Below are 19,087 nucleotides of genomic sequence, written 5' to 3' on the forward strand. Positions count from 1 at the left end.
CACTTTACGCCCTGTCGTGTTTCACGCACTTGTGTCCTTGTTCCTGGCTGCTGCATGCAGGGACTTGCGCCTCATTCCTACCCTTCCCCTTGCTTCGGGAGTTGGTTTGTGTGGCTGGAATAGGAGGGAGAACGTGGGGGCAGAGAAAGAAGTGTTTCTTTTCTTTGAGGAAGAGCCTGGTTGAAAGGAATCCAGGAGACAAAAGAATTGCAAAGAATTTGATTTGGGGACAAACTTCAGGCTGAGGGCAGCGCTCCTTGTGAGCTGGAGATAAAATTCCACGTTCACATGATTGCGTGAGGCTTATAAGGAAGTGGCCGACTGGTGACTGCTTTGTAGGCCAGGTATGCTGGCAACACTCCCTTCCTTCTCCAGATCAACTGCTCCTGCTGCTTCTAATGACAGGCCCGTGGTCAGCGAGTGTCCCCAGGAGCAGTGGTCCCAGGCCTTGCCCGTGAGCAGCCTTCACGTGCCTACAAAAGAAACACTCTCTTCTACAAGGGTTTTCTTAATCAGTGCTTCCTATGTAATTAAGTACAAAATGTTTGTCTTCTCTGTGAGGCAAAGGTTATGATGAGCTAGTTGGTTTGGGCTGTGGTTTCGTTTCGTTTTGGTTGTTTTAGGAGACAAAGGGAGGAGGAAAAGGAGCTGAGTGGGAATGTGCTGCTGCTGCTGGGGTTGCATCAGATCCCCAGGGCTTTGCCTCTGCCTGGCTCCAGTGTGCCTCGCAAACCTGGAGGTGAATTCCTGCCCCAGGGCTGCCCGAGGGGTGTGTGGCCTGAGCCGTGTCACCTCTGTGGGGCTGGTGTCCACCTCTGGGCTGGGCAGGATCCACCCCACGGGCACGTGGCCCACGTGGGAGCAGGGCAGTGTTTCAGAGGGGCCCTCTTGCTCCCAGCCCTCTTTCAGATCGACCTGCTTTAGCTGCATGGCTCTGCTCAGAATGTGGCTGCTGCACAGCCTCAGCTGTCCAGACAGATGATTTTAAGATCAAAAAACAAGAGACCCATGTGAAGGTAGACATCTAAACACATCCCTGCAGCTCCTTCCTGCTCTGCCTGCGAGCTCTGGGTCACGATGCAACCCATTGCTCTCTTGGGCTTGGTAAGCTGCAGCGTGTTGGGAGCTTTGCTGTGCATGTATTGTCTTTGCCTGTAAAGCCTGGGTGGACCTTTGTGAAGGACACCCGGATGGCTGATGCAACTGCCAAGGAGGAGGCTGAGAAAGCTCTTTCTGTCTTTCCCAGCTTTATTCTTTTTCTCTTCTCTCTTTTTTTGGCGGGTGGGGTGGGCTTTTGTTTGTTTGTTTGTTTTAAAGGCACCACTGTAGTTTCTAGTCATTGTCTATTTGGAAATGCTGCAGAGCCTTTCCTTGGCTGGTCTGACCCATCTTCCATCCCCTCCAAAGACCTCACAGAGCAGAGGAAGCCTATTTTTGTTGTAAAAAAGAGGTGGGGAGGAAAAAACCTAAACCAGCACTCACACCTCTGCTTGGATCCTCGTGGCTTTTAAAGCCCTTGCAAAGACCTAATCAGTCTTTCTTAAGGTGCAAGACTTTCTTTTTCTTGCTCTTGAAACCTAAAAAGGAAAGGTTTGGGAGAGCCCAATGCTTCCTTGCTGGTGCTGTGGCTCTTTCTGGAGGCTCCCCAGCCAGGCAAGGTTAATGATCAGGCTGGGGACGGCGAGGGAATGGAGGCAGCTGGGAAAGGGGGGAAGGAGGAAAAAAAATAAATAAATGGAGAGAGTGAGACTTTTATTGTGAAGCAGCCTGTGCTTGGCAGTTGGCTTTTGTTGGGACTGCTGCAAGAGCAGACATTTCTCGGCGGGGAGGGTGGGTATAGGATTTCCCTGCCAATCCGGGAGCTGATGGATTGGGGTATGGGGAGTGGGAGCACAGAGGGAAGTTTGCTCTGGATGTAAGGGAGAGGGGAGGGGGGGGAAAAAAAAGAACCCAAAACCCAACACACACACACACACACAAAAATGGAGGTATTGACAGTGAAGTTGGTGCTAAGTTGTCTGGGTGGAGCCGTGGGCTGGTGGGAATGAATGGGCAGAGCTGGGGGGGCCTGGTGGGTGCCCCGGGGATGGAGGAGGGGAGAGCGCTGGCCTGGGGGAAGAGGCTTCCAGCTCTTTGCAGGGGTTTCCTGGAGCTTGCTGCTTTTTTTTTTTTTGATCAGAATGCTTCAAGATTCACAGTTGGCTTTTCTTCCCTCTCCATTCTGACTGGATTTCGTGGCTGAGTTTCCGTTTGTTTCAGAGCAAGGCGCGGAAGTTGTGAAGCTGCGGCTGCTGCTCACGAGGGATGTGTCTGTGGGGCAGGGACCAGGAGAGCCTGGACGGTGCCACCTCCATTAGCTCTGCCTTAGCACTCAGCTTTTTACTCTCTTTGACCTCTCTTGATGTTGGAAATTCTCCCACTGCTGGCCAGGACCTGGGGCAGCCCCCAGCTCGTGGTGATTGCAAGGAGGAAAGAGGGTGGTGGAGAGAGGGCGGTGGTTGACTGCTGAGGACTGATTGACTCCAGGGTTCCTGCAGTGGCTTTTCTTCAGGCATCATGGGCTGAGTGGCAGCAGTGCCTCTGTGGAAGGGAGAGTGTGGATGATTTGTGGAGTGAGGGTACTGCTTGTAAAGGAAAGCTTAGTATCAGATGGCTGCTGGAAATCCTGGGGCTTCCAGTTTAATAGCAGGAATATCAAGACCTTCCCTTGTTGCAGCAAAGGTTGGGAAGACAAACTGGCCCCTGTTAGATAGACTGAGGCTCTTTATTTGTTGCTGGTGTTGTGGGGAAGGCCTGAGTGCCTCTTCCCATGGGTGGGAGCTGTGGGGCTGCTCTTGAGCCCTGCTCTCTGCTGTTGTCTTTGCGTCAAGTCCATGAGAAAAATGAAGTTACTCCCCGTTTGTGAGCAGCCTGGCTGGAGGAGAGGTGGGGTTTACAGGCAGATGTGTGCAGCAAGGATGGAAATTGTTGTCTTAGCAAATGCATTTTTAAAAGAGCTGCTCTATGTTGAAACTTTGGGCTGTGTTTTTGTGATCATTCTTGATGGAAGCTGTTGGCCAGCACCTGCTGGTGCTGTTTCAGGCCGTTTTCATCGGTTGGCTGAACTGACACTGAATGTGTACCACTTGCCTTTTGGTCTGTGTCTGAAAATCAGGGGTGCTTGGGACACAAGTTCCCTCTGACTGAGGGCATCCAGATGTGGCTGTGTTTGCTGTTTGCTTGAGCTCAGGGGCAGGCAGCCACCTACAGCCACCTTCCTCACCGGAGGAGCGATCCTTGGAGGTGCCCTTAGCTCCATGAGGGCCTGGCCCGTGGTGGAGGCTTTTCCTGAGAACCTGTGCCCAGTAACAGGAGTTGCCTTGTCCCTCGAGGTTCCTCCTTCCCACCAGCTGCATGTTGCTGTGCAGATGGGGTGCAGGGCAGGGTGGTCCTGCAGGCACCAAGGGGTGAGGGGCTGCTGAAATCAGGGTAAAGAAAGAGCCCTCACTGCAGAACCTGCTGGCACCTGGCACTGCAGCTGGGTTCACGTGTAAACAAAACTTGCAGGCTGGCTGGTGATAGCAACACCAAAGCTCAGCTGCCCTGCTGGCTTTGGACAGAAAGGCACGTGGGGAAGGGCGAGCTGCTGCTGGGAATTGTTCTGGAGCCGATTCACTGGGCTCCCAGTGTGCTGCATCTTATCTTGCTTGCTTTATGGGAGATGGGCAAGTTGTTTTTCTTCTTCCTTTATCACTCAGCCTGCTTTAAACCTTTCGATTCACGTGGCTGCAGGCACCATCTGCTCTCTGTGCTGGCCTACAACAGTTGGCTTGACCTCAGCTTATTCTCCTCTGGCAAGACCTCGGCCTGGCCCGGCCCGAAGGCAGAGAGCACACAGCAGCTCTGCCAGGCAGCCACCATCTTCACCTTTCAGACCAAAGAGCTGTGTTGAAGGATCCCTTCTCTCTGTGTGTGCTTGCTTTGTTTTGTCTTGCCACTTCAGAAAACCCCAGAGGAGGTATGAGAGGTGCACAGGCAGTGGCTCTGGGGGGACAGGCAGCGGGGACGAGCAGCTGTTCCCTTCTGACAAAGAGGGGGAAGAAAGACAAATTACAGGATTAAAAATAGAGCTCATTAACGTTAATAAACAAGGGTGTTAGGAATGATGGGTTAGCTGTAGCTGACTGATGGTTTGTGTTTTGTAAGTTGGATGAGAAGCCCAGCAGAGTGCCAGTGGCAGTCAGGGATGTGTGAGGAGAGGTTGGAGAGATCTGCCTTCCCACACCCAAACACCAAGCATTGCTGAGTAAGAGTCACCTCCTTGAGAAGCCTGTCATGACCATCTTAATCCATGCCTATAGAGACATACTCTTGCTTCCCAAGCAGGTTACCCTCAGAAAATCTGTCTGGCTGCATCTTAACCAAAGAGCTGTGAGGTCTCAGCCCTGGCTGCAGCTCCAAGCCCCTCGGCTCTGGGGCGAGTCGGGCTGTCAGCTGGGACAAGCTTTGCTGGGTTTTATCTTTGGACCTGTGCCTTGGTGGCAGTTTCCTGGCAGTGTTATTTTGCAGAATGAGGTTTGCCCATGATGTAAACAGGATGTGTCCATGATTGTCTCTTCTTTGAAGTGCAGGTCTGTATGCACATGGAGCTGAACACTGATGTTTCTCTCTTTCCCTTCTCTCCCCACCCCTAGCGAGCAGTGCTGAGTAAGGGTGAGACAAGGAAAGACGCCTGCATGAAGACTGAGCTGCTGAAAGATATCACCAACAACAAAGAGGAAGGTGAGCACCTGCCTTGGTTGAGGGCCAGACCTGGCTCAAGTGATGGGAACAAACGTGGGACTTGGAGATGTGCTGTGTCCCCGGGCGCCTCGGGTGTGTGCCCACCAGCACAGCAGCTCCCTTCTCTGTGTTTATTCTGAGCAGGGCTCTTCCCCAGAAGATGGAAATTTGCTTTTCAGTCCATCCATCACCACCCACCTAAAGAATGAGATCTAATTTTCACTTCTGCTTTGGTGTGGCTGTGAAGCACACAGGAGTTACTTTGAACCTCCTCGGTGTGACTGGTTTTAACTGAACTCTGATCCCCGCCACATGATGACCTAGCCCTTTCCCTCCCACTGTTAAAGGGAACTTTCTGTTCTCCTGGAGTTTCTCTGTTGCTCCAGAACAGGCACTGCTGTCTGGCCAGTGGGGTTACACACTCCACACCTCGTGCTGCTGTGGGATGCTTTGTGTCTCCTGCCTTGTTTCTCTCTGCTGTTGCTTTGCAGGATGCAGCACACGTGTTGATCTGATGAAGTCTTTCCTGCCTGCTTGGCTGAGCTGCATGCACACAAATCTGAGGGCTTAATAAATGTGTCAGTGGGATTAGGAACAAAAAAAAAATGCACTGCCCTTCATCTCTCCCCCCACCCTTTCTTTCCATGGCTTCATTATTCCTTGACTAGTTACTCCTCAGAGCTCTGCAGGGATTTGGTGTATTTTTGTTCTCCTTTCCATAATGCAGCATTAGAAAAAGCACTGAACTGGCCCCATCAAAATACCCAGTCTTAGCTAGAAGCAAAATTTTGGCCTTAATTCAGCTGTGTGTGAGTATAGGAGTACTTTTTCTTTCTCTTTTGACCAGCGTGATGTTTTGTTAAGCTGGTCTAGTTAGAAAGTCGAGCTCAGAGCAGGAGAAATATTGAATGCTGTGTCAGATGTGGCCATGGGAATTGCATATTAACTGGGAGCATGTGAGTGTTGCTGCTGCTGGTGTGGGGACCTCTGGTCTGGGCAGGCCAGAGAGGAAGGCTGGGGTGTCAGTGGAAGGTAGTGTGCCCTGGGAGGAGACTCGCAGTTTGATCCCTTGGACCATAAAACGACTTTATTTAGCTCTTGGTTGATCTTAAGGTAAGTGTCAAGAGTCTTAGAAGGTAAAAATCCAGGAGGAAGGTGGAAAGAGAGACATTTCTGCACTTTATATGTCTTGATTGTTCTTGTCCTAAAGCAAATGTGTGTCACAGCTGAGAACCCTCCCTGTGCAGAGACAGTGTCGAGGCTTCACGGGGTGCTCAAAGTCCAACGGCTTGAGCTTGTCCAGTGCTGTTACTGAGGAAAGAAGGGTCTTAAAATGTGAAGTACATAGTCTCCATTCTTGTGGTGATGTTCAGATTGTATCCTTCCTCTGCCCAAGCATACCAGGTGTGAGAGACAATGGTTTGCTCAGTCATTGTGCTGCACTGGCTGTTCCTCACTGCCCTTCGTGGCCCAGCTGTGCTGTCGCAGGAGTTCAGCTCGTTCCTGTCCCTGAAGTCTGTTAATAACAGTGTTTAGTGTTGGCAAAGAATTCACATTTCTGAGTGTTGTGTGGATGTGAAATCCTGACAGCAGACTTGCAAGACTGCAGGAAATGGTTTCCTTGAGCAGGGATGGGAGGCAATGTGTGGAGCTGGGATGTGTGGAGTGGAGAAGCCCCCTGAAGTCTCTCTCTTTCACTTTGCTTCAACAGTCATTTTGCTTTAGCAAGCAGGATGAGACCAGTACTGTGTAATCAGGACCTATATCACTTGCTCAGTGATACAGACAGCAGGATGCAGGGTACCCCCAGCGAGCTGGGTGTGGTGTGACGTGCCTGAGGGGTGGGATGGCATCCAAAGGGACATGGACAAACGACAGAAGTGGGCCCATGTGAACCTCACAAAAGGTTCAACAATGCCAAGTGCACAGCCCTGTCACTTGAGTCAGGCCAGGGCCTGGTGTAAATCCAGGCTGGAGGATGAGTGGATTGAGGGCAGCCCTGCTGAGAGGGACTTGGGGAGTGCTGGTGGATGAAAAGCTGGGCATGAGACAGCAATGTGCACTCACAGCCCAGAAGGCCAACTGTAGCCTGGGCTGCAGCCAGAGCAGCGTGGGCAGCAGGTCAAGGGAGGGGATTCTGCTCCTCTGCTCTGCTCTCATGAAACCTCATCTGCAGTTTTGCATCCAGCTCTGGGGCCACCAGCAAAAGAAGGACATGGAGCTGCTGGAGCGGGTCCAGAGGAGGCCACAAAGATGATCCAAGGGCTGGAGCCCCTCTCCTATGGGACAGGCTGAGAGTTGGGGTGTTCAGCCTGGAGAAGAGAAGGCTCTGAGGAGACCTTACAGCAGCCTGCAGTGCCTGAAGGAGGCATGTAAGAATGTGGACACACTTGTTAGCAGGGCCTGTAGTGCTGGGGCAAGGGGTGGTGATTTTAAACTAAAAGAAGGCAAATTCAGACTAGACATACAAGAACTGGGGTTTTTTACAGTGAGGGTGATTCTACAGGTTGCCTAGAGAGGTGAGAGGTGCCACATCCCTTCAAACATTCAGGGTGAGGCTGGGCAGGGCTCTGAGCAACCTGATGTAGTTGAAGCTGTCCCTGCTCAGTGCAGAGGATTGGACTAGCTGATCTTTAAAGGTCCCTTCCAACCCCAACTATTCCATGAGTGTGGTGCATGGGAAGGGGAATCTGCACAAGTCTGCTGATGCTTCTGGGTTTTAGTTCAGGCTGAGCTGCTGCAGCAGCCTGATGCTGTGTTTGATGTGAGCCATGGCCTGCAGTGTGAGACCAGATCTGTTCTGGATTGTGTTCCCTTTGGGAAACTCCTCCTGGCAGGTTATTTGTCAATATTCGACCTGGGATCTAAAACTTTCAGAAGCTTGAACTTGCAGCTCCCAGGACTGAGTAAAGGTGCTGTTTGGGCTGAAGACCTGGTGTGAATTACTGTGGGTTCCCCTGTCTTGACTCAGGAGGGTACTGACACCTATTGATGCCCATTTGAGCTGTTAGCATGTACCAGAGCTCTGCTGCTGCCTTTCTGGCCTTCTACAAGTTACACCCCTATGTACAAACTTGTGCTTTCTCCCTGTCCAAGAGAAGCCAGGAAATTCAGGGAGCTCTCAGCCTTGAATGAGTTAGAGGTCTGTCCCCTGAGCAAGGTCCATAGGCTGCTCCTTGGCTCCACCAGTGACAGAGACCATCACGTTGGAGGTGTCCATGAAGGTCTCCTGTTGCAGGGAAAGCTCACACTTGTGGAGTAATATCTAAGCTGCTGTTTATAACCTGTTTGAGGCAGTGCACACTCTTTCCTAGTTGTCCTCAGCATGCCAGCCTGCTGTGCCAGCTCTGTAGCTGCTGGCCTAGGGGATGAGTTGCTGAGGCAGGAGCTGGGTGGGTGCTCTCAGGGAGCAGCCTGGAGGCAGAGGGTCCTTGGGTGGGCAGGCATGGAGTTTTCTTCTTTGTTTTTCAAGTGGAAGGTATGGCAGAAGCACACTGTTGTTACCAGCTGGGATGTTCTCTCCTGCCTTCATCCTGGCACTGATAAAGAGAGAGAACTGAACTATAAAATCAACCTACATCTATAGGAACAAGATGTTTGTGTGTTGCACTTTCATTTCCAGTTCTGGGGCTGAGTCCCAGCCTGCAGAAAGCCCAGTGTAAGCTGCTCACCAGCCTCAGTGTCCCTTTCAGTGTAACATTGCACAATACAGACAGAAAAAAATCTGTGGATGAGACTTGTGTTTTGTGGCCTGAGGGAAACGTTCCAGTTCAGTTCTACGTGTGGGTGTGAGTTTAGGGCCATCTTTCCCTTTGCCAGGGAGGGGAAAGGGGCAGGGAAATGGAAGAAATGAGTGGAAAAACAGTTGCTCTGATGTTTTATTAGGCCATATTGTCTTTAGTCTGACTCAGAAACTCATTAAAACCTGGTTTCTTTGCAAGAATTGCAAGAGATTGTACTTCTCCTCCTCATGCACATAGCTCCTACCTCTGTGTGCATCTTCCTTGACCTTTCAAGGCAAACCCCTCCTTTTCTGTCTCCCCAGCCTCAGAGATGGAAAGTTCCACAGAAGCAGTGGCAGGAAGGAGCAGGAAGGGGAGTTGGTAACAACATTCTCCATTAGCCTCCTTGTTGGTGAGGCTCCACCCGAGGCAGCTGTTTCAGCAGAGCCACAGTGCTGGATGGGACCTGCACTGTCACTTGGCTCTCAGATAAACTTTGAACAGCTCTTAGAGAGTGTCAGGGTTTAACATTCCTGGGGGGATCTTTTTCCCTGGTGGTTTTTTTGTCTTGTTTGTCTCTTTTCCTGCCTCTTCTCAAGCTGGGGAGCTGCAGGGAGTGAGGAATGAGCAGCTTTGCACCTCTGCACTGCCAGGGGCACAGAGGACTGCTGGAAAAGGAGAGGAAGAATAATCTCCCCTCCTCAAGGTATTTAGCACTGAGATTCCCTGTTGAGACTGACAGCCAGGAGACCAGACAGAGCAAAATGATGCTTAGGTATTCTGACTCCTCACCCAGATGTGCACCCAGGTGCTCCCCATGTTGCAGACCCCTGCTCTGGGGAGGCTGTGCCCACAGCCTGGCAGTCCCTGAGCTGCAACAACTCATGGCCAGGGTTGGGCTTGAGGCCTTCCTGGTGAGCAGTGTAACACATGGGCCCCATCCAAAGCAAAGGAGTGAAATCATTTCATTCAGGCTGTTAAACTGCTCTGAGTCCCCACCAGTATTCCCAGGCAGCCCACTGGCGAGAGGCTGAATCCCACGTCTCCTTCCTTCCTTCCTTCCTTCCTTCCTTCCTTCCTTCCTTCCTTCCTTCCTTCCTTCCTTCCTTCTTTCTTTCCTTCCTCCTTCCCTCCCTCCTTCTGTTCCTGTTGTGACTCTGGACGTGTCTGATGGGAGATGGGAAGCTGTGACATTGCCCAGGGTGAGAGTTCTCCAGAGCACTGGGAGAAGTGGCATTTGCATTTGGAAATAGAGGGCAGGCTCCTGGATGAGTGTTACCCACCTTCACAGGTGTGAAAGGGGGTGAGGGGAAGAAGAGACTGTGAAGAACTCACCCTAGAACAGGCTTTGCTCTCAAACACTTCATTCTCTTCATTTTTTGGCTTCCAGGTTCTCCTCTCTCTGGCTTCACTGGCAGAGATGGTGCTTCCCTTTCCACTGGACACTGGCTCTGCAGCCACCAGTGCCACCTAGTCCATGGTTTCAGCCCCATCCATGTCAGCTGGGCTTCTCTCTGCTTTCCAGCTTGCTTTTGTCCAGGTGCATTTCTCACTCCTCTAAGTTCCTCCAGCAGCACAGCTGGGCATTGAATAAATCACTCTGGGACCTGTGGTGATTTAAAGATCATCTGCAAAGTGTGCTCACCTAGAAATGGCTGCAGTGCTGGTGCTGCACTCAGAACTGAGAGCTTTTCAGTTAAGCTGTGTCTTTGCTGGGTTCAGAGTGTGCTGTTTCTCTTGCAGCAGCTGGAGCTTTGTGCCTCAGCTGAGCTGCCCTGTGCTGGGGACCCTGGAACTATGTGTGAGATACCACGGAAGACATGGCCAGTGGTGTCTCACCTCTGCCAGTGCCCAGCACCAAGTGCAGATCAGATAATGGCACAGTCACTTGCATTTTTGTATAGGATATCTTTTTAATTCCTTTTATTCACCCAGACCTCGTGCTGATTGTGGCTTGGCCTGGAGTATGAGGCCTCCTAACACTTGCATATGTCTCTTATTGTCTTCCACTGAGCACTGAGGTCTGAACTGAACAAACATCTTCAAGATGTGATCTTTTTTTCAGAGCATTCTGAAACTAATACCAAGCTTTGAGCTGCTATCTGACTGTCTGCAGGTGGATCTGCCTCTCTTCTGGTGGCCACTCGTCCCCTTTGGTGTGCACAGAGGCGATCTGGTTCCTTCTGTCTGTGGCCAGGGTGGCTGGTGGGGACTGTAGCACATCTGTTACACTGGCTCAGCCTGTGGGCAGGTTTTGGCAGGCTGAACTGAGCTCCAGGGCAGGACTGGAGCCAGGTCTGGCTCTGGTGGGAGGGCTGGCAGCCCAACAGGCAAAGGCAGTGGAAAGGAACCAGCTTTGCATGAGTCTGGGCTGGCAGAGCAGAGATGGGTTTCGTTTTGCTTCATTCCGAGGTTGGTTTTGAAGTTGCCATTCTAAGTGTGAGCTAGTCCAGCTCATTTCTGCTCACATGTGGTAGACATGGCCAGGCACTCATTACTTTATCCAAAGACACGTGTCTCAAGTCAGACTGTGCTTTCTGAGCTGCCATCTTCTTCCTGTTGGTTGCAGCCATGGTTTGGGGGCACCCTGCAGCTTGAGATACCTTTTAGTGCCCTCACCCTGTGTCACTTGGCTTCTGTCCTGCTCCCTTTGGAATAACTGGTTAGTGTTGAGAAGACTTAGGGCTAAAACTGCTGCAGAGGCTCTGCTTGATGCTGGGGAGAGGTGGGATCTCTTCATTACCCTCAATGAATTGTTGATGCAGGAAAGTGATTTGAATTCATTACTGATGATTCTTTACCACGTAGAGTTGCAGGGGTGATGGCTTAAAGTCCTTGTTTTACTAACCTGTAGCCAGCTCCTAGAAGATAAGCTTTTACTCAAGTTTCTTTCAACTTGGTGTTGACTTCAGATGCCATCCTGGGAAAATGGGCACCAATCTCTTGGGCAAGTTACCTGTCCTGCACGGTGCTGCATTTTAAGCTGTGCTTGGATCAAGATGCAGGCAGCACGTGGTCAGTGTGATGAGCTTTTACTGCTGCATGTGTCACAGGGGATGCTTAAGGGAGCTGTGAAAATCCCAGGGTGCTGCCAGGAGATGAGGTTACACTTCATGGACATAGGTTGTATCTTTCTACCTTCTTTTTCATTGCAGAAATATCATCTGCAGAGTAAGGAACAGGGAAGGAGAAAACAATGACTGTGGAGGAAAGCATCGCTTTGCTCTGTTCTCAAGGACTGAACACTGATTTTAGGCCTTTAGCCAGTTGCAGCACAAGAGCAGAAAAGCTGTTGAACAGCATTTTTGAGAACTTGTTGCCATGAGGTGTGTTTGAAATCAAGATTTTAGTGGGTTTGCTGTGAAGCTTTTTGTTGATAATGAAAAAGAGGAGATGAAAAGGTCATGTCAGGAACAAGTGTTTCTTTAGCTGTCTGGTGCTGTCAAAGAGCTTCTGTAGGCTGTTTTATGCAGTATTTCTGGCTCCTTCTGTCTCTGGTTTGTGTTCCCATCCCCATCTGTAAACTGTATTACAGAACAAGGGAAAATACCTGTTGAATTGTGTCTGCTCAGCAGTGTTTGTGCAGCACTGTCAGCGTGCACCTCAGGCTCACTGAACGTGGTCAGACTCGGACGTGCCCTGTGACAGGAGCATGGAGCACGGGGCTGGAGGCAGCAGCCTGGCAGCTGGGGCTGAGGCCTGGCCTGGGATGGCAGCTCTTGGTTCTTGTACCTCACCAAGTACTTTGGTTATGAAAACCAGACCAGCTTACTTGGATTACCTCATCTTAATAAGCAATGTCACTCTTAACACGAACTAGTTCTTCGTGGGTGTATCTGGAAGGACTGGCTGATTCACTGGAAGACTGTGCTGCCAGTCAGTGAGATCTTGACTGGCCTGACAGGTGAAACCTCATCAGATTCAGCAAGGACAAGGGCAGAGTCCTGCAGCTGGGGAGGAACAAACCGCTGCCCCAGCACAGGCTGGAGAGACCTGGCAGTGCTGGCTGATAATAAACTGCCCATGAGCAGCAACGTGCCCTCGTGGGCAAGAAGCCAATGGCAGCCTGGGGGCAGCAAGAGAGTGTGGGCAGCAGGGCCAGGGAGGTTGTGCTGCCCCTCTGCTCTGCCCTGCTGAGGCCTCATCTGGAGTCCTGGGGCCAGTGCTGGGCTCCCCAGCTCCAGAGGGACAGGGAACTGCTGGAGAGAGGCCAGTGCAGGGCCAGCAAGATGCTTAGGGGACTGGAGCATCTTCCTTGTGAGGAAAGGCTGCGGGACCTGGGGCTGTTCAGCCTGGAGAAGACTGAGGGGGGGGAATCTCATTAACACTTACAAATACCTAAAGGGTGGGTGTCAGGAGGATGGGGTGACACTTTTTTTCTGTAGTGTCCAGTGCCAGGACAAGGGGTGATGGGCACAAGCTGGAACACAAGATGTTCCCCTTAAACACAAGGAGCAAGTCCTTTGGTGCTGAGGTGAGGGAGCCCTGGCCCAGGCTGCCCAGGGAGGGTGTGGAGGCTCCTGCTCAGGAGGTTTCCAACCCCACCTGGACACGTTCCTGTGCCCCTGAGCCAGGGGAACCTGCTGTAGCAGGGGCTGGGGCTGCAGCAGCTCTGCAGGGCCCTTCCAGCCCCCACCATGCTGGGATTCTATGACCTGGAACTTCAGACAGGCCGTGGGATGACGAGCTGCTTTTGCTGACGGGTGTGTGGGGCTCTGCTGGAGCTCTGCACTGCACGGGAGCTCAGCTGTAGGAGCCGCTGCTGTCTCAGCCTTTCCGAAGGCGGTTCAGGAACCGCGCTGGCTGCGGTGCCGGTTGTGCTGAGGCCTCGCACAGCCCCGCGCCGCCGGGCGCTCAGCACCGCCTGGACCCGCGGCCGCCGTGCCAGTTGCCTGGGCAGAGCGGGGCGGCACGGCCGGGCCTGCCGAGCGGTGGCAGCACCCACGCTGCAAGGCCCTTGCCCTGCCGAGCCATCCCCAGCCCCTTCCCCAGCCCCTTCCCCTGCGGAGCCATCCCCAGCCCCTTCTTCTGCTGAGCCATCCCCAGCTCCTTGCCCTGCCGAGCCATCCCCAGCCCCTTCCCCTGCTGAGCCATCCCCAGCCCCTTCTTCTGCTGAGCCATCCCCAGCTCCTTGCCCTGCCGAGCCATCCCCAGCCCCTTCCCCTGCTGAGCCATCCCCAGCCCCTTCCCTGCTGAGCCATCCCCAGCCCCTTCTTCTGCTGAGCCATCCCCAGCTCCTTGCCCTGCAGAGCCATCCCCAGCCCCTTCCCCTGCTGAGCCATCCCCAGCTCCTTCCCCTGCTGAGCCATCCCCAGCCCCTCCTGCAGAGCCATCCCCAGCCCCTTCCGAGCCATCCCCAGCCCCTTCCCCTGCTGAGCCATCCCCAGCCCCTTCCCCTGCTGAGCCATCCCCAACCCCTTCTTCTGCTGAGCCATCCCCAGCCCCTTCCCCTGCTGAGCCATCCCCAACCCCTTCTTCTGCTGAGCCATCCCCAGCCCCTTCCCCTGCTGAGCCATCCCCAGCCCCTTCCGAGCCATCCCCAGCCCCTTCCCCTGCTGAGCCATCCCCAGCCCCTCCTGCAGAGCTGCCCTCTGGGTTGCCTTGGCCTTTCTGGATTCTGTAAGTGAACGTTGCTGGTTGCACAATCAGCCCTACCTGGTTTGGCAGCCTGCTTGGACAGAGCTCTTTGCTGGTACTTCTTGTGATGCTTTTCCTGTCTGGCCTCTGGAAGGAAAACAACACAAGGAATCCCTAAGAGCAGGCTGATTTAATCATTTTACTGATGATGCCAGTGAACTCTTATCACTCCGAGTTCCCTGGGGAGCTGATGGTTTGTCATGTCAGAAACCACAAGTACATGGTGATCATACTTGGGTTTGTTTCTGCTCTGGTTTGAAATGTCTGATAGGAAAAATGTATTGATGGGAGAGCATGGAAATGTTTGAAAGGGAGTTGAAAATGAAAGACTTGCCACTCCTGTCCATGCCTGAGCTCTAGTCACTCTGCAGAAATCTTGCTGCACTCGAATCATGTAATTACTTTAGTCTAGAGTTACATTTAACCTGCTTCACTCCTGCGTTTACTCCTGCTGTTGCCTCTCAAATGACACTGTGAGTCCTGCTCCTGTGCTGCTTCATCCTGGCCAAAGAGCCATTCTCCACTGAACAACACTGCCAGGAAAGCTGTGACTGTCAGAGGCTTGTTCCTTGGCATGTTCCCTGTGACTTGTAGACAGCTGCTGAGCCGTGTCAGTGCCACAACAGCTCACCTGCACAGTCCTACCAGCAAGCTCTCCATGTGTCAGCCTGCTGTTGGGAAGGGCTTTGTCAGAGATCTGGATGCAACATTGGGCAGAGTTTTGTTTGTCATGTGAGGTGTTGACATATGGTCCAATAAATTTAGTTATTGGGAAAGATAAAGATAATATTTACCTTGAAAAATCCATATTTGGGATAAATGGCCACATCTGCAGCTGAGGCAACTGAGAAGGAGGGCACTGCTTGCAGCTGAGCCACCCACCCCACTTGTTACCACCTGAGGATCCAGGCAAGCTGGTCAGGTAGGTGAGTGAGCAACCTAAATGGAGATAGATATATTGCAGAGAGCTTTCTGGAGGAGAGCTTTGCTCTTCATTAGCCATTGTAAGTAGCAATATCTCCTCTCTGGAGTTTTGATACTGCTGGTGACTCCTTTCTCCTCTCTTCCTCCTTATTCTCCTTCTTTCTCCAGGGTTTAATGCCATGGCTGCAGATGAAAGTGCTACAGAAAAGCAAACGGGGGAACCAAAAATGGCAGTAGATGGTGAAACCAACGGTTCCTGTGAGCTCAGCGAAGCTGGTAACCACCCAACCCCAGCTAAAAACACTCAGGACAATACGAAAGTGAGCCAGCAGGACTCGAGCACTAAATTAAATAGGATAGCAGAAAATGGCATTTCTGAACGAGATGGTGACACTGGGAAGCAAAACCATCTGAAAGCTAATGACTTCACACAGACTTCTGTAACAGGGAGCAATGGATATATTCTAACCAAGCAGGTGGCACAGGAGCAACCTCTAAGGACTACCAGCACTTTTGCTTCTCTCACCGGCCATGCTGCAAAAACCCTTCCAGGAGGAGCAAGCAAAGGGAGAACTGTGGGCTCCTTTTCCCAGATGCAAGGCACCATGCCAACCAAGCTTGGGGAGGGCAGTAAGGACATGGATGCTAAAAAAGCCACCGCTGCTAACACTGAAGTCAAGGTCCACAGAGCACGGAAGACAATGCCTAAACCCACCCCCAGCCTGGTAATGTATATCCCCAGCAGTCAGTGCTGCTGAGGCTGCTCTTGGCTTTCTTTGAGTGCATGAGGGGGATGCCTTGCTGCATGAGAACACGTGGGATTTGGAGGTGAATGTATTCACTGATCTATGTGTAGTGGCCAGGGACAGCACAAGGGGTGATGGGATGGAGCTGCAGCACAAAAAGTTGCATTGAAACATAAGTGAATTGAATCATTGTGATGGGGAGAGGCTTCCCTGGCCCAGGCTGCCCAGGGAGGGTGTGGAGGCTCCTTCTCAGGAGGTTCCCAAACCCCCCTGGACACGTTCCTGTGCCCCCTGAGCCAGGGGAACCTGCTTTAGCAGGGGCTGGGCTGGATGAGCTCTGCAGGGCCCTTCCAGCCTCCACAATGCTGGGATTCTGTGATATATACATTTACTTTTTTCTCTTCCCACAGAGAGACAGAGGTGTTAAAATAAGTCACCATCAGCTCTCTTCCCCAATATGTCTCTAAATATATAATTGATCAATTACCTTCTCCAACAGATCTGTGAGAGACACTGAATGGCCTTTCTGCCCTGGCTGTGTTGCTCATCAGCTGTCTGCTCAAAGCCAGAGCTGCTTGTGAAACAAATTAGACTTCTTATAAGTTCGACCCAAAGGAAATTAAGCATAACATGTTATCTTGAGGCTTCTGTTAAGCTTGGAAGCTGTCAAGGAGCTGATATGTTAGGCAACTTGATTGCATTGCTCTGTCATTATAGTAGTAAAGCAGAGAACATCCTGTCTCTGTTGCCTGCAGTAATGCAGCTTGTTTGGAGATCTTCACTGCAAAATCCTCAGGGGTGGATTTACCAGTAAAGCAGAGCTCTGCCTTTCTTCTAGGAATGAAAAGGAGATGTAAGGACATCTGGTGTGTTCATGTTACAGTGAGGTGAACAGAAAGGGACCTTTCTTTGTCACTGGCCAGCTTTGGTTCTTCTGGTTATTTTATTGGTTCCTTTGCCAAAGGCAGGGAACAGATACTGGAACAGGCAGATCTCTACAAGCACTTGTTCTCCAGCCCTCTGATGCTTTAGCTGCCATGAGCTACATCCTCTCATTGTGCTGTGTCTAATGATGGAGGTCAAGGGAAGGACTGAGCCTTGCTTGGCTGTGTGAGTCACACCCAGACACAAAGGGGAAGCTGCAGCAGCCTGGGCAGGGCTGGGGCAGTGCATTGCCGTCAGCTACCAGCGTATCACAGACCAGCTAATGCCAAGGGATCCTCAGGTGTCACACACATGCTGCAGTATAATGGCAAGGTCTCAAAGCTGTGGATGGCTGTGGTCTGGAGGAGCACAACCAAAGGTGTGTGGCTGCCAGGCAGCCACAGATGGGAGAGGCAGCCTGGGCTGTGGCAGCACCTGCGCCTCCGGAGGCAGCTGGGAGTGCAAAGGGCACATGTAGATCACAAAGCCCGTGGGCACCCAGCCTCAGTGGTAGGGCAGGAACCACAAGTGCCACCATGTCCCAACCACTCTCCCAAACCACTCATTTCCCCTCTGTTTTCCCCTGACTGTGTTTAAATTCTCTCCCCAGGCTGCTGTGTCTCTGGCTGCGAGCAGAGAAGCCCAGACACAGTCTGTGCAGCTTGATGACAATCTCCACAGGGCTGTCTCTTACCTGAACAAGGCTTTGCAACCCAAACTGCCTCACAGCTTTCCTCCAGCAGCCTGGTGGGCACTTCAGTTGGGCCAAAGCAAGCCCAGACCCGTGTGGAATGTGACAGGGAGAGATCCTTTGGGGCTGAGCAATTGAAAGAGGCAATTCCCTTCTAAAAGATGACTTCTAGGGGTTAGGGGGGAGTGTTTTCCTCTTTTATATTTCATGATATATCAAAAGAATGCTTTGATGCAGCCCTTGGGGCCTCCAGGTCTGTCTCCAGAGAGCTGTGTGCAGCATTTGTGAGTGGCCACGGCGTCTGGGGTTGCTGTGGTTGTGCTGCTGAGCGTTACTTGCACAGGAACAGTGGCTTCCAAAAGCAAAGGCTGCAGTCCTTGGGCCACTCTGGAGAGTGCTGAACCTGTCCTCAGCACCTCTGGCCATTTCTCTTGGGCTTAAAACAGGGAGAGAAACCCAATTCACATGAAGGATGGTCAGAGAGGCCGTTCACACGCTCTGGCTCAAGCCACCACATCTGAGTGTGAGCCCAACACTTGATCTCATTTCTGCAAGACAATAAAACACCTGTTCTCTGCAGCTCTTCTGATGAGTGCCACTTAATTTTTTCCCCATTGTCTTTTGAATTGTTTTCTTCTGAGTAGCAGAGTCCTTGCTAGTTACCATTCTTCTGCCCTGACGGCTCCTCTTGCTGAGCTGCTTATGAGATGCTCACCAGCCCAGCCCCACGGCTGCTTTCCATGCACCAGCCTCCACGTTCACACCTTTGCCCCTTCCCAAACACCATGGCAGCAGGTGCTGTATTCCAGGAGAGAAAGCATGGAAATCACCCAGAAGTTGGTATTACAGGACACAGTAGTTTGCTGATACTTTCTAGAGCTTTGTTTTCTTGGTGGCCTGTTCTCGCAGGTGTGTACTGCCTGGGAGGAGGGGAGGAAGGTGTTTTATTGCCTGTATAGACATTTGTTCCCCCTCCTGGCTCATGCAGAAACCCACTGGGGCAAAAGAAAATGATTTTGTGTAATGCAACAGCTGTCAGGGGACCTTGGGAGCCTTTTCCTGCACGTGCCATTAATTTTCTCCCAAATGTAACCAGGTTTTTCTCTGTTTAGGAGTTTCTTCCTGAATTCGGATCGAAGCTGAATCTGAAACAGGTGACAATTTTAGTTGATGTTGTTGCATGTTAAGGTGGTTTTTTGAACAGAGGCCTCACAAGCATTATTGACAGCATTTTTCCTCTCCCTCCTGAGTGGTACAGTAACACAAGTGTTGGACCTTTTGGAACAATCTTTCCTTCCTTCCTAATCCATTTACAACCCTATTAACACAAAAGTTTCCAGGGCCAGGCAGCAGACTGAAAGGCAAGTGTGTCTGTGTGTGTGCTGTGCTTGGAGAAGGCCCCTCCTGCTCAGAAACTCCATTTCCTGAGCTAAGCCATGTCTGGAAGGGATGAAGGGTAACAAGGGCACTGAAAGCATCCCATTGTTATCTCTTGGGAGGAGCAGGGGGCTGAGCTGGGCATCCCAAGTCATATGTCTCTTTGTTACTTGGTGACCACAAAGCTGCAGTTTGAGATGTGTGTGTCTGGGGGCTTAGGACTCAGTCAGGGGAACTGAACTGTCAGAAGGAATAGTGCAAAAATTGTGAAATCAGCATCTCAGCCTGACTGACAGTGCCCAGGT

At 51.7% G+C, this 19,087-nt stretch overlaps 1 protein-coding gene across 12 annotated transcripts in view; it reads left to right on the forward strand.

The window, feature by feature from the left end:
* The window catches only part of EHMT1 (euchromatic histone lysine methyltransferase 1), a 144,524-nt gene that overhangs the window by 55,575 nt on the left and 69,862 nt on the right, over positions 1–19,087 (forward strand). For 8 of the 12 annotated variants that reach the window (XM_062011612.1, XM_062011609.1, XM_062011615.1 and 5 more), the window contains exons 2-4: positions 4,674–4,761; positions 15,213–15,769; positions 18,518–18,559. In XM_062011612.1, the coding sequence (XP_061867596.1) occupies positions 4,674–4,761; positions 15,213–15,769; positions 18,518–18,559 (687 nt within the window). Of the gene's footprint in view, positions 1–430; positions 455–1,844; positions 1,876–4,673; positions 4,762–15,212; positions 15,770–18,517; positions 18,560–19,087 lie in introns of those variants that run through there. The other 4 variants (XM_062011610.1, XM_062011619.1, XM_062011620.1 and 1 more) reach the window with 3 other exon arrangements.

This window comes from Colius striatus, chromosome 19, assembly GCF_028858725.1.
Source record: "Colius striatus isolate bColStr4 chromosome 19, bColStr4.1.hap1, whole genome shotgun sequence".
Lineage (NCBI taxonomy): Eukaryota > Metazoa > Chordata > Aves > Coliiformes > Coliidae > Colius > Colius striatus.